The sequence below is a fragment of the Halichoeres trimaculatus genome, unplaced genomic scaffold (assembly GCF_033239565.1).
Source record: "Halichoeres trimaculatus isolate MK-OKI-2021-1 unplaced genomic scaffold, fHalTri1.1 fHalTri1_scaffold_2, whole genome shotgun sequence".
In the NCBI taxonomy this organism is placed as follows: domain Eukaryota; kingdom Metazoa; phylum Chordata; class Actinopteri; order Labriformes; family Labridae; genus Halichoeres; species Halichoeres trimaculatus.
In genome coordinates, this window is record NW_027437180.1 from 34749750 (window position 1) to 34764311 (window position 14562).

Here is a 14562-nt window from a genome sequence, read left to right on the forward strand (position 1 = left end):
TGCAGCGCAACAAGGCACCTGCCTCACAGCTGTCAGCCCAACACCCCCAACACAAATTAACACGTAAGGGTTCAATCCTTGTTAGTTATTTCAAATTACATATTTCTAGAAAGATTTAACTTACCAATGTTTATTAACTGTTGAAGGAGCTAATGAATGCTCTACTTGTTGACCATTTCTTTAAGTGGCTTCTTGTCACTAATTGTGGTCAAACATCCTTGTTCAATCATAACTAGGGATGGGTACCTTTCACATTTGAAACAATATGGTACTGATGCCTGGTACCTAGCAATCAGTACCAGTACTAAATGGTGGGGGTGTCCCAGTCCGATATTGATATCGGATATCGGTCCGATATCAGCAAAAAAACAAGTATAAAGTATAAGTATCGTATCGGAATGCATCTAAAATCTCCAATATAAGCAGTTTCTGTTACCCATTGGTTAATAATAAATGGGTCAGTTTTTCCTCATACCTACTGTTGCTGACTACTGTTCTTTGTTTGAATAATATCACTTAATCAAGCCTTTTCTAATATGACAGACATACTACAAAATAAGTAATAAAAGTATGCATGTTTAATGCTGATATCGTATCAGATTAATATCAGTATCGGCCAATACTCAATGCTGCAGTATCGGTATCGTATTGGAAGTGAAAATGTAATATCGGGATATCCCTCCTCAATGGTACCAATTTTTGGTACTTTTTTGTGTTGATGTGGTAAAAATATCAATTTGTTTAATAATAAAATATATTTTTTCTATTTGACATTTTTTTTCTTCAGTATATAAGTTTGCGATGCTGTGTTCATGTCCAGCATGTAAAATCAACTACTATGCATTGAGGTACCTTAACATGGTACCTTTTGATTTTACGTGAATCGGTACCCGCTACTTTTGACAAAATTCCGTGCACCCATAAAAGTATCTAAGTCAGCATCCATCCCTAATCATAACGGACTGAAATTAACTCAAACCCCACCTGTGCCTCATTTGTTTCTTGATACCAGATCAGAGGACTGTTTTCTACAGTGTTACGTGCTGAGCAAACATCACCATACTCTGCTTCTGACCAAGAAAAATGTTCTCCATTAGGGGGCGATATGTGGGAAATATGTCAAGAACTTTTTATGGCAGGATGAGGATCTGGAATAAGTTGTATTATCTTTCATATTCAGACTATTTTGACTTGCAAACAGCATTTTTAGCCCAAAATATTTCTTATCTTGCAATGTGAACTATTTTTATGCAACAATCTTTGCCTTTTAGTACAGTGGGAAAATAGTTTTTCAGCAGCAGGCATCAGTTCACAAGTACATGACAACACATAAATCATGCAGGTCTTACAAAAATCAGGAAAAAACCTGAACTTAAGTGAAAAAGGGCAATGCTTAAACCACAAAATGCCAAAGACTAAGAACCAGGCAAAATCCATACAGTGCATTCAGTCATCAAAGTGCTGTGCAGTAGATAAATTAACAGTAATGAAGAACATGCAAGATAAAGCAGATAAAAGAGATTCAATAAAAGTCCATAAATAGGATTACAGTCCAAAAGTCAACGATCAATTCTATCCACAAGAAGCATAAAGCACAAGAAAAGAAAAACTGGTCAGGCCAATGAAATGAGGTTTTCAATAGCAGCTGGAATAAAAGAAGTTCTGGCTCGCCTAGTTTTGGTTCTGGGCATTCGGTAACATTGTCCAGAAGGGAGAAGATCAAATTCAGCAAACAGAGGATGATCAGGGCAGTTCAGAATTTGTGGGGCTCTGCTAAGAATATGTCTACTATAGATATCCTGCAGCTGAGATTGCTGCACTCCGATCAACTTGCTCGCTATTTTGACCAGATTCACAAGTCTGTTTTTACTAGACAAAGCAAGACAACCAAACCAAGCAACAGTGCAGTATGTGAAAGCATTTTCTATAAAGCACTGATAAAAAAGACACAACATGTCATAACTTAAATTTCATCTTGTGTCCTCTAACATGTTATTTGAACACTAATATTATAAAAACATTCATTTAAAGACATCATCTGTAAGAGTTGTTGAGTTTCTGCAGAATGCACAGAGCTTTACCTTTATACAAGTAGCCTATGCACAGTCCAAATGTAGTTTGGTGAGACGTTACTAAATAAACTTTGAGTTCATTTGTGACCTTGACAGAAAATGTTAACATACACATAACTTGGCCCTTGGCTTGACTTTGGCAAACCCTAATAAGAAAAACCCTGTAGTAATATTTTGATGCTGATTCCTGGTTGACACTTCCCTGTGTCTTTCTTTATCGTCCCAATTTTTAGTCTTTACCTCAACTAAAGGTTTGTAAGCTTCAAACCCACTCTTGCTGTTTCATAACTGTATCACTCCTGCAAGTGTAACAGTAATAAACTTGAAAAAAAAATGTGCAAACATGTATTGTTTTTGGGGTTTGAAAATCCAGTTTGATCTTCTGATAAAACCCCCACATCTGTTGGTGATCAGGATTCAGATGATATCATAGCTGCTGAACGATACCGAGCCCAGGAGGAGGAGGAGCGTTTCCCTTTCTGAAGGTACTGATGCATCCTTTGGGGTTTGAGCCCTTTGTGTTATAAAGTGACCCTTAAGGCCTATCATGATCCTGGATGTCCTTGTCCTCCACCTGGACACTGGAAGTCCTACGACATCAAATCTCTCATCTCAAGAAGCAGGATGTTAAAATTCATAGTTCCTGAATCTCTCTTTGAGGTTGATAAAGCGATACAGGCCTTCTCTCACTTTTCCAGTAATCCTTGAATGAGGTGAGGAAAATCTCCCCCACCCCAAAACTGGACAGATTCATGACAAGGGGGCCCAGAGAAAGCCCAGATATTCCGGCCTGACACCACCCACAGTGCTGTGTGAAGACAAAGCGTGAAACAGAGGGAGACGAAGGAAGTGGAGGAGAGCGCAAAGAGAGCGAAAGAGAAAAGAAAAGAGGTGGAGGACGGATGGGGGGGTGGGTGAGTATCCCTGACTGTGCTGTCAATCGAAGCTGTCCGGGGAATGTAAGGGAGCTCAGAGGGCCCAACAACAGCTGCAGGAGCCTCTTACTCACACACACATATACACACACACACACATAGGCAGAATATGTATAGCGTGGGGCCTCCTGCAACTTCACGGGTGAGACTGAGCAAACATGCAATGCCAGATGACTCAATTTTTTCCACCGTGAGGTCAAAAAAACAAAATGTGGAAGTTATTTTGACGTGGTTCATAAATTAATGTGTGTTATTTCCAGGTCACAAGACATTTTGAGCTTTACATTTGCAGAATCCATGACTTGAGTTTTCGGTGAATTCACAAGCACCACTCTTTACATGTTAAATGTTGTGTACAAAGAATTACTGAAGCAGCACTATGGTATGTGTATTGTCATCGTGATTATTAGGGAAGGGCTTTTGTGCTAAATCTACTTGTTTTGCTCGGTGCCATTCTCTTTTTACAGCTTTTCATAGACTTATGTCTAGTTTGGTTTGCGCTTGATCTTAGTTTTCTTTATTGCGTCAAAAAAGTTATTTAAAGACTTTTTACGACCAACAGTCACTGCAGATTTTCTGCTGGAATCTGGCATTAACGCTTTCATCTTATTTTTTTTTAATTGTAAGTAATGTCGAAAAATTATATTAAACTAGAAAAGCACTCAGAGAGCACAGACCTTTGCCAAGCAAATTGTGATTGTCACCAACACTTTAGTCCTACTTTAATGTTATACTCCCTTTCAGCAGACTGTCTGCTACAATTTGGTGTTAGTTTCATATTCCAGATCTTAGTATCCAGAATATTGACAGGGTCTGGATCGTACTTTTACGTCTGTCAGAAATTATAGTGACCTTGTTTTATATTGTTTTGCAAAGCAATCAGACTATTAATGGTGGAGTTATATACACATATGGTGAAAACGCCCCTATCTCACAATGATAAAGAATCCTTTGAAAAACTCCTTGATCAAGACAGTGATCCAGATCACCTCCAAAATTTAATCACCTTTTTCTTATCCTATTTTGAACACTTCCTGAAAATTTTGTCAAGATTCGTTGGTTACTTTTTGAGTTACATTGTTCACGAACAGACAAACTCTCTCAAAAACAAAACCTCCTTGGCGGAGGTAATAATCACACGGGCTATTTGCTCTCAATATTAGTATGGTACATATAGACCAGTATGTGAGTAGATAGTCATTCCTCTTTTATTTTTAAATAAATAAATGATTTTGATTTTTTTCTTTCTTTTTAGCTTCACTAATTTTAATAATCTAGTTGAAAAAATCTCCAAATATCTACCATACCTGCCAGCAGTAGCATGTGAAAAAGAGGTAGACTCTCTGGGGTATCAGAAAATCAGCCATACCCAGCAACCCAGTGCACATGCAACTCTAAACTACAGGCTCTTAAATGAATTAAACAGGTGTGTAAGAAAACCAAGGTAGCAACTTTAACACTTTTAACTTCGATAATAGAGAGAAAAGATACCAAACGGAAAAAAAATCGACATATCTCTGGGAGAAACCATCTTCAGAGGGAGGGGTGGATGCTTTTTGAGGGTTGGTAATGAGGCACAAATAGAGGACTTGATTTGACTTGAAAAACTGTAAAAGTTTACAGGGTCATACCAAAAATAGGGGGAAGAAATAAAAAAAACAGGGGTACAGGTGGAAAAAAGGTTTTAAAAGCAGGAGATTCCCACCTGAATCGTGAATGTTTGCAGGTCTGAGCTACAGATTCTCTTCAACATTTCCGGCTTGTTGACAATTCTTTTCAGTGTTTCACACTATCTAAAATCTCTGTTTAAGCTCTAATAAATGTTTTTAAAGCAGTCTTACATCCTTAGAGGAAGAGCTGTGAATGCACAGTGTAACAGTATCATTTCAAACATGAGTCATAATAAACTAGTGAATAAGAGTACAGTACATTTGTATCCTGGGATATAAGGAACAACTTGTACATTCCTCCATCAGTCCATCCCTCACGTCACCGCCTCAGACTGAGACTGAGGGAGTTCGGAGGGATGAAATCAAACAAACAGTGGAGCCCCCGCGCTCTAAGCCAGACCAACACCCCACTGTGCCGCAGTTAGACTGATTAATTGTGAAAGTGTGAGAGATTAAAGGAGGCACGTCCCAGAGCTGCTGCTGCTAATGGGTTTAATATTCATGAAGCACTAATAAGAAGGAGGAAGGCATGAGGGATCTAATTTATCCAGTGGTCTGTTTTTACACCAGCGGAAAAAAAATCCACATATCCAAAGATTTACTCTGCCGTGATCTTTCCCACAACGTGTAACAGAATTACGACAACAGTGAAATGACTGTTTGACTCATGTCTGGACTCACCTGTTGGCTCCTCTGTGCTGCTGGACGGGGTTGTTGGAGGTGCAACAGGAATCTCTACTCAGAGGAGACAGAACATAGACACAAGGAGAGATTAGTTTCATTATATTCATGTATTTAAATAGGATGAGAATGTTAAAGGGCAAATCAGCTCAAAATTATATTAGACAGCATATCTTTAACAGTTTTTTTTTCAACAGACAAGCTTTAGATGCTATGCATTAAATTGCTAGCACAGTTTGAATTAGCTGATTTTGTTGCATCTGTGGTTCAGTTAATGCCAGTTTTTCACTCTCATGTTTCCATTAAGGTTATCAAAGCTACAAAAGTGGTCTTTATGATGTTTATTGGCACCAGTGTGAAACATTTTTTAAATTCTCTACAATTTTTTGTCCCTTTTTTCTCCTTTCATATCTTCTTTAATCAATGTAAAGCAATTATTCAACATTTTTAATGCTAAGATTTTCACTCTAATTTACAGGTGCATTTTTATTTTTTTCCAACCAATCTCTTACTTTTATCCACAGTTATTTTTGTGTCTCTTAAACTTAGCCTAAAAGTGCTCCATTTTTCATTTTTTTAATTTTATCTAATTTTATTTTTTTGTTTTTGGCAATCTTGCAACCAGCAAAATCGCCCACTGCTGGTCATTATAAAAAATACACTTTTTTTTTTTTTTAAATGGAATTTATCAAGTAATTTTTTCAGAGTTTTTATGCCATTACTCAGAGGAATTTAGATAACAGGAAATAGGGTAAAGGCTCACAGTGACACACCACATAGAGGCTGCGGGCTGAATTCGGACCCGCACCACCCGCTCGAGGGCTAGCCTTATAAGACCTGACTTAAACCGCTTAAGCCATTGGCGCCCAAAAGAAGGCATCTTTTCCACAGTTTCAGACAGAGCATTTCAATTTTTTATTGATAGTTTAAATAAATGATTTAATAATTTTAACACTCTATGTGAAAAACAGCACCCTTTAAACGGACACTGAGTTATAGCTCATAAAAGGATTTTTCTGTTGAATTTCTACACTCTGTGTTGATTCTTCACACAAAGAATGCCTGAATGCCTTCAAAAATTGTTTAAGAAAAAAAAGTATTTTTTTATCGTTAGGATTAACTTGCTAAAACAAATCCTTCAATCTTTGACCCTCCTTTCTTTTACCATTCTGCTCTGGAAAAACTAAACGAGCTGTGTCATCGTCTAAAGACTTGATTCTCTCGGCCCTCCGTCACACTCCATGGGAAGGAAGTTGACGCTCAGAGAGATCATGCGTGAAGAACTGCCTGGCTTCTTATCTCCAAAGGAGCAGGATGTCAACAGAAGATATAAAACTCACAAAATGTCTTTTTGTTACTGTGGGCAGGAGAGAAGGGGCTCATCAAAAGGGGACAAAATACAAAGACATAAGGTAAAACCGCAGAGTGTATCAAAGACACATGCAGAGAAAGAAGGAAAGAGGTGGTTCCAGCTGTGCAGAGGTGAACGCTGTGAGGACAGACAGAAAGGATCAAGTCTTTGATCGAGTAAAATCAGATTTCCTTAGCTGCAAACCTGCTTCCTTTCTGAATGTATACATCATTTATTGTGCTAGGCAATGAAGTGCACGCCTTGCAGACATAATGAGGCCTTCTCCCATGACAAATTAGCCCATATCATGACAAGAAAAACAATAACTGCCAAAACAATGGCGCCTGAAGCCCAGAGGTCGCTTTACTGATGTTGTTGTTGATCAGAATCTTCCATCAGCATTCAGTCGCCACGCGTGCCAGTTTAAATAACGAGCCTGTTTCTCATTATCCTCCAGTGTAGATTTATTTCTGACAGAGCTCGGGAGGTACACACAAATCAGAGATAAAGCAAAACGAAAGCTGGCAAGCGCTACCGCTAAATCTAAAAGACGGCTGTTAAAGATTTAAGTTGATTACATAGTTATCATCTAGGGGAGATTTGATTTCCATCTCACAGGGATCAGTGCTTTGACACCTTAGCTCTCACTCACGTTCCCACGAATCAAACATATCTGATTAGTTGATTTAATGTATTCCTTTATTGGAGCTCAGCCCAACGTCTCCATGTGGAGGTTTATTCCTCGTAAGCGTTTAATTCCTTGTATTTAATTTCAACCGCAAGAGCACTGATTAAATGTGTTTGAGGTGAAACAAAAAAGACGATAAATATGTAAAAAACTGACATCTGCTGAGAAGATTTAAACCCTTGGTTATCCCTCTGCTAAAGCTAAGTTTTCCGACAGTTTGGCTGTATAATACAAGCTCATGTTTGAGATTGATTTTCATACTTTTACTTCACATACATTGGGCTTAGAAATGCTGGTGTTAACAGCTTTAGGTCTTTACTCAGATCTGTGGAGACTAGAAACCTGTGAAAGCTTCACTTCTTCAATCTTGATGCTCATTTTTATGTAGCGATTATTTAAACTGGCAGATTTACTGGTCCAACACTAAGCGCTTGTCTGCAGAAAAAGATTAAATGTGTGTGAATTTATCTGACATGTACACATGTATCTGAAATATAGACTCTGGTGTGTCCGTCCCTTTGTGGTAAAGACTGAATCCACGTACTTATGCAGGGAGCAATGGGTGAGCGGCTCTGCTGGTAGCCTTTAGCGCAGCGGTTGCACGTGATACCAGTCACGCCGTCTTTACAGGGACATTGTCCTGTGGTTTGGTTACAGGTTTTGCCAGCAGCACCCACGGGATGGCAATCACATGCTGTGAGGAAACAGAGGAAGAAAGAGAGGCACAGTGAGTGGTCACACACACACAAAGACACACATGTGAGGAGATACAAACATCTACTATCTACAGAGAGCGCAGGTGGGCACACAGTGGCAAAGATAGCAGTGGCAGCAACAATTCACCATATTCACACAGCTGATATTTTCCTCCGCAACGTCACACTCAGGGGGAGAAGCTTTGATGCTGTTTAACAAACTGTTAAGTCCTAGAATTCAAGCTTTCTTAAAAAAAAATTCCACTACTTTCTAATTGATGACAAACTGAAAAGAAAGAGGGAAAGAGGAAAAGGAAAGATATAGAGGCGCCATAAACAAAATTACTAATTTTCCTTAAGCTGCTATAGACAAGTGCTAACACTTTTATTAGCTACCAATTAATGTTTTTCCCACTCTTAGGTACAAAACTGCCAAACTGTACCGTTTGCATCAAACCACTACAAGCTAGCTTAAAACTAAACAACTAAAAAAAATAAGCAAACAGCAAATGCTAGCGTTCAACCACTATTAGCTAAGAAAGCTTTTAGCTTAAAATTAGAGCCTTTCGCAATTGTAAGATATAAATTAAACAGTACCATTAGTATTTAATCACTACGAGCTAATATAGCTATCCAGTTAAGATTAAAGCCGTAAAGGTATAAAATGATTAACTACAAAGTTAGCATTTAGCCTCTTAAGAATCTACCAGTTTTCTAAAAATGATTTAAACTGTAATTTTATAATTCAACAAATACAAGCTCATGTAGAAATTAACTTAAAGTTAAAGACTTTCCCACAGCAATGTACAAAAAAAAATAAAAAACAAAGTTAGCATTCAGCCCTGAGCTAAATTATTAGCTAGCTTTCAATTTATGGTTTGAGGTGTAAGTTTTCAAAGCAAAACTTAGCTTTTTTACACAACAAGGTATGAAAACAATAGTACTGTAATGTTAGCATTTGACCACTACAAGCTAACATAGCTAATATCTTAAAATTAAAGCTTTCTCACCGCAGGGTATGATACACTTAAACTACAAGCTAACATAGCTACTAGCTTAAAATGAATGCCAAGGGAAGATTAGAAACAAACTACAAGTTAGCATTCAGCTACGTTCTAGCTTTCATTAACATCTAGCTAACAGTTCGAAGAAACATTTTCTGAACAAATTCAAAGTAAAATGTCAGCATTAATCCACCACAAGCTAACATAGCTATTAGCTAAAATCACAAAGTATAACATCATTACAACGCAAAGGTAGCATTCTGCCACTTCAAAGCATATGTTAAGGGATAGCTGACTGTTGACAAGTTGGCTGTTATTTTAAGTGGGTAATTGTTTTTTGCTTTGTTTTTTTTATGTGCTGTTTAAACTTTAAATATAGCTCCTCAAATTAAAACTCAGCATACTAACTTTCAAACATCATTTCAGCTTCCCACCCTGAGCAAGATATCAGAGGGAATGACGCTGTGTGATCGTGGTCAGTGATGGAGCGGTGAGAGACAGGTGGAGGCGTGCACAGAGAAACAAAACATGTTCACATCATTTTCTCATTTACATTAAACATTCATCACCAAAAGCTGCTAAAATTCAATTTCACAATGACATCTCTGAGTGTGTGTGTGTGTGTTTATGCGAGTCTGGGTCTCTGGCCTTGGTGTGTGAGTCCTGTGGGAAGCCAGTTATGTGTGTGAGCTAGAGAGAGAAAGGGTTCTGCATGTTTACCAAATGATAAAATAATGGCGGATAATCCTAATTGCCTGTTTTTGATTTTTGCCGGGCTTTGAACACAAGCCCAAAACGTCTGTCACACTTCCTCCCAAACTGGGGGGTCTATCAAACACATGTGCCTCAGGAATGTAATCATTTTCCAGTCACTCTCCCCCAAATCCAAGCCCTTAATTTGTTTCGCAGCCAAACCCTTGGCAGGTTTGAAATCACTGGTGATTAACATTGTCTGAGAGTTGTTTCTTTTCATCTATTTTTGGATGTAAATAGTTTTGAAGAGAGGTGGTTGAATTAATTATCTAACGAACAGACAGTCCTGTAAATCCTGACAATCTAATCCAGACCAGAGCAGTCTTCATAATTTATCATCAGTTTCCACTTCTTCACTCCAAAGACCTACGAAGCAAAGCACGCTGTTTTTCAGAGTCTCTCATCACTTTATTCTTCATCCTATGACTGTTCTATCTTCTGTTTATTTCCAAGCAATGATGCAGACGTTCAGCCTCATTGGCCGCCCCGCCTAAGAGATTATTTTCTGCCTTGTGTCACTTGTCAGTCTGAAAGCCTTCAAAGGCGAAGCTGAATTATGTGCTTTGAGGTTTGAGGGATATTTAGTGGTTTGGCCTGTTTTGTTTTTAACCACATAGACTTTTCAGCCCAGAGTGAAAAATTACAGCCTCAAAGGAATCTGTTCATTTCGGCTCATTGCATCCAAATGAGTGTTTAATGTGTGTTAATGTCAAGGCAAATTTTGAGAAAGAAAGGATGCAGATACAATCACAATGCAGGTTTTTACAGTGGATTCGAACACTGAGGTTGTTTGACTGATTTTTTCATTTGAATGTCAGTTGCTTTTTTGCATTCTGCATCTTTTATTCGACCCAGAACCACAAACGAGACATGATTCATGTCACAGCAGCGTCTCTTTTGTCCTGGGGATGTATTCAGAGGCATGGCTCTTGTGGCATTTTTAGTTTGAATACTGGAAAATATTACTCTGACTGTGGCTGATAAATCACTTTTCTGAGTCCTCTTCCAGTTAAGCAAATATGATTTGTTGGTCACCTCTTGATTATTTTAAAAAATCACTCTGGCATATCAAAACACTGGAATGCAACAACCAGATATCATGTGATTATCTAGAGTAGATATTGTTGACAGGTAAATAAATGATAACTGGACATATTTGCAGGCACACATTTACAGTGGTGGCCAAAATTGTTAAAACACCTAACAGATCTAAAAGTATTTACCTTTTTTGCCTCTGAAGAAAGATCATGAAACATGCAGCAAAACAAATATTAGATAAAGTGAGTCCTTCTGTTTTTATTTAGTTTTAATTTTAATATTTGGTTTGTTGACCTTTTGCAGCAGTTACAGCAGGTCAACGCATCTTTAGCACAGTAGAACTTCAACAATGATGTTATTGACTTTCCTTTGAATATTTAATAGACCTGTCCATTTTTTTTTACAACTGGCCTAAATTTGCTGGATGGCGTTGAGGTCTGATATCAGGGGGCGGATCTGTCATGCCTGCTTTACCTCCTCTGTGAAGGTATGACCTCCACTGTCAAGGTTTCATCCCTCTATAGTGTGTGTGTGGGTATGTGAGAAAAACAGCATTTTCTCTCCTTCAGTGAGTCACATGACCAGCCTTACAGAACACTTAAGGCGCGGTCACACTGGCTATCCAAACCGTGCCGAGCTTAGGCACAATACCCCCACAGCCAGCGGTCACACTACTCCTTTATGAACCAGACTTTAGCGAGTATAACACGTGCACGGCCCACCTACGTCATCGTGAAGTGTCTGTTAACATGAAGCGTGATCTCTTCAGTCAACAGACACAGACAACTCTGATACAACTTTAGAGACTTTTAGACTTATGGTAAGTCATTTTTTGCCCGACTCAGCCCTCTAACACCCCCGCTTCATTTAAAATGATTGTCGAGGGATGCGCTCGCAGTGATCATACATCATGGATCACATGCCCTGGTCCCGCGCTTGTGCTTGTGCATGAAATAAACCATGCCGAAGCCTACCTCTCTGAAACGTGCCAAAGCAGAGAAGTGAATCGTGCTCAAGCTCGGCACGGTTTGCCAGTGGGACCGCGTCCTTAAAAAGTGTGTGATATCATCACTACTGCTCTGTGAGGAGTGAAATTCACAAAAGGTTTGAAAACAACCCCTCATAGATGCTGCATTATAGTCAAATATCCGTAAAAGAATGATATTGTGTAGGGAGTTTTGTCAGGAATTCATCCATATCATTTTTAAAGCTGTATCACTTTTACTTTTTTGTGTAGAGGCCCAAATGCTGTAGCTTGCATGGAGCTTGAGGCTGTATTCCTGTTCATTCTAATGGAGGGAGCAGAGCGGGCTTCTTTGGGGTTTACTAACATTGAGGGCTTGTCTTTCAAAAACCGGGTCCAAAACGTCAACTTTTTTAAGAACTTTTGTAAAGCAGAGTCCAATGTGTTCTTTAAGCCATTTTTAGGCCGGTAGCACTTATGGTTTTGAAGGAGATCATTTTTGTAAAACAGGCAAAAATTTGGAAAAGTCTGACGGTGGTTTGATCTCTCTACGACATTCCTTCTCCCTGTTATAACCATTTTAGTGTTTTTTTGAGTGCCTAGATGGCGCTAGAGAGAAAATTATGGGATATTGGGGGTCAAGTTTTGGTATCAAGTAATACTTTTTATTGTGTGTGCCAATTCTGGTGAGTTTTTGAGCACGTTTAGGAGGTGAAATTAGAGTTCAAAGACATCACTCTGAAGACGAGGACCCTAATGATTATAGTAAAATGCAAATGCACCAAAGCGTTCTTTTCACTCCTGCTTCCTGAAAATCCTAGGTCATGTCAGAGAGGTTGGTGAAGCCACACAGATCAATTTGTCTCATGTTTTCCTGTTGAATGATCAACCGCTGGTCCTTCATCACATCATATGTCATCATTTATGCTGATTGGCTGTTGTGTCACAAATTTACCACTCTCCCATACATCATTTGTGTCCCTCCAACAGGAATTCGCATCTTTATGTTGGCTTTTGTGGGGATGATTTTATTCGCGTTTAGCGTGAACGTCCCATTAAGGTAAAACAGCCTCACACACACCTCTGCATCTCTCCTCACACACATTAACTCCTCCTCACTTTTATCTCTGCTTCCTGTGATTCAGCTCCTGTTGCCACTCTTATCTCTACGTGGTGTGAAAGCTTTTGCTGTTAACCCCTCTTATCAGACGAAAAGCAGCCTCCTTTAAAGTGTGTGTATCTGTTAGTACCTTTATCACACCAATCTGTCAGCGCTCTCATTGCTTGGTTGTGTCTAGCTGAGTGGGGAGGAAAAGCACGTACACACTCACACACACGTGCATGGTTTCAGGAAGCTGGATAAACAGCGTGGAGCTCAGCGTGGCACGTCTTCAGGCCTGTAAATTTAGGAGCACGTCAGAGGAGTTTGAGGCTCAGGGGGGGCAAAGCTCGTTTCTGGTTGGAGCTTCAGAGAGTTCGGTTTATGTATTTAAGAGCGCCTGCCTGGTAACCACAGTTCTGGATTAAAGCCTGCCAGTAAATCAAGGTGCACAGCAGCACATGGTCTACAGGTGCCCTCTGCGTCGACTCAAAGGCTGGCTGAGCCTGACCTGCTGTCCTGCTGGATGACAAATAGTCTGACTCCCTGGCTGGACGTCCCACCTGTTGGGTGAAGGGCTACGAGTGAGAGTCTCTGCTTTAAGTGTGTGTCCACTTAGAGGTTAAGTGGCTACTACAGATGTCTGAGACAGATATCGGGCCAGCGGAGGAGGAAACTGTGGTGGTCTGAAAGCAGAACTCCTCCAGCTGAAAAAGCTCTTAGCGCACATTAAAAAATGAGAAATATTCCTGGTTAATGAGGAAGGGGTGGAGCGGGTTTTCAAAGTCTGAGATTGCACAATGTGAGAATTTCCCTGCCAATCGTTTACCATAAAGCTGCCGTTTGAAGTCCGCACCCTGCTGCCCTCCTTTCATTCATTTGGTTTGTGCTTTCTGTGCCAATAAGAATAATTTGTCGGCCCTGAAGTGAAGCCAAGCTACCCGAGTCTGTCTTCCATTATTATTAGGTTTCTGCTCCACCACAAGTATCTTTAGAGAGCAGAGAAAGATGGTGTTTCTGGGTTGTTCCAGTGTGCATGAACAGCTTTCTAAAAGATGTGTTGATTTATTAAAGGGCGGGTCTTGCTTGTGTTTGCGTTTGCTGCTTTATTGATCATATTTATTGGTTAAAATTGGCCGAATAGTTTGGTTTTGGGGGCGTATAAGTGGAGGATTTCTGCTTTTCTTGACTTGTAATGAAAAACACAGACAGCAGTGCACCTGAAAGAAATAAAAAGCCAAACTTGTCACCACGAAAATCAATATTTTTCAAATCATAAGCAGAAAACACATTTTATGTGGCCAATAAAAATCCCTTCAATGTCAATGGAAGACATATGTTGAAGCAGGGAGAGTTTTTAAAGCTTGTTACTGTAATTGAAACAGACCATCCCTCAACCAAAGGCCTAATTTTCCTCTTAATGCAAAATATGTTTCTCATCAGAACTCTGACCGACGTAATTACGTGATGGTTGATGTTCAGATTCCAACGAGGAAGTCTGAGTTTTATCACTGAGCCGTACAAGCCAACCTGCTTAAATCTGAGTACATTTAACTCTGATGAAGGACTTCCAAGTCAATTTCAGCTCCATCTGAACAAAGTGATAAGTCTT

General features: G+C 39.4%; 1 protein-coding gene across 1 annotated transcript in view; it reads right to left on the minus strand.

Annotated features, from left to right (window-relative positions):
• The window catches only part of ntn1a (netrin 1a), a 92970-nt gene that overhangs the window by 21839 nt on the left and 56569 nt on the right, over window positions 1–14562 (minus strand). Inside the window, exons 4-5 of the mRNA XM_074689341.1 lie at window positions 7942–8091; window positions 5359–5412 (exon numbers count right to left, since the gene is read on the minus strand). Coding sequence (XP_074545442.1) covers window positions 5359–5412; window positions 7942–8091 — 204 coding nt within the window. The remainder of the gene's footprint in view (window positions 1–5358; window positions 5413–7941; window positions 8092–14562) is intronic.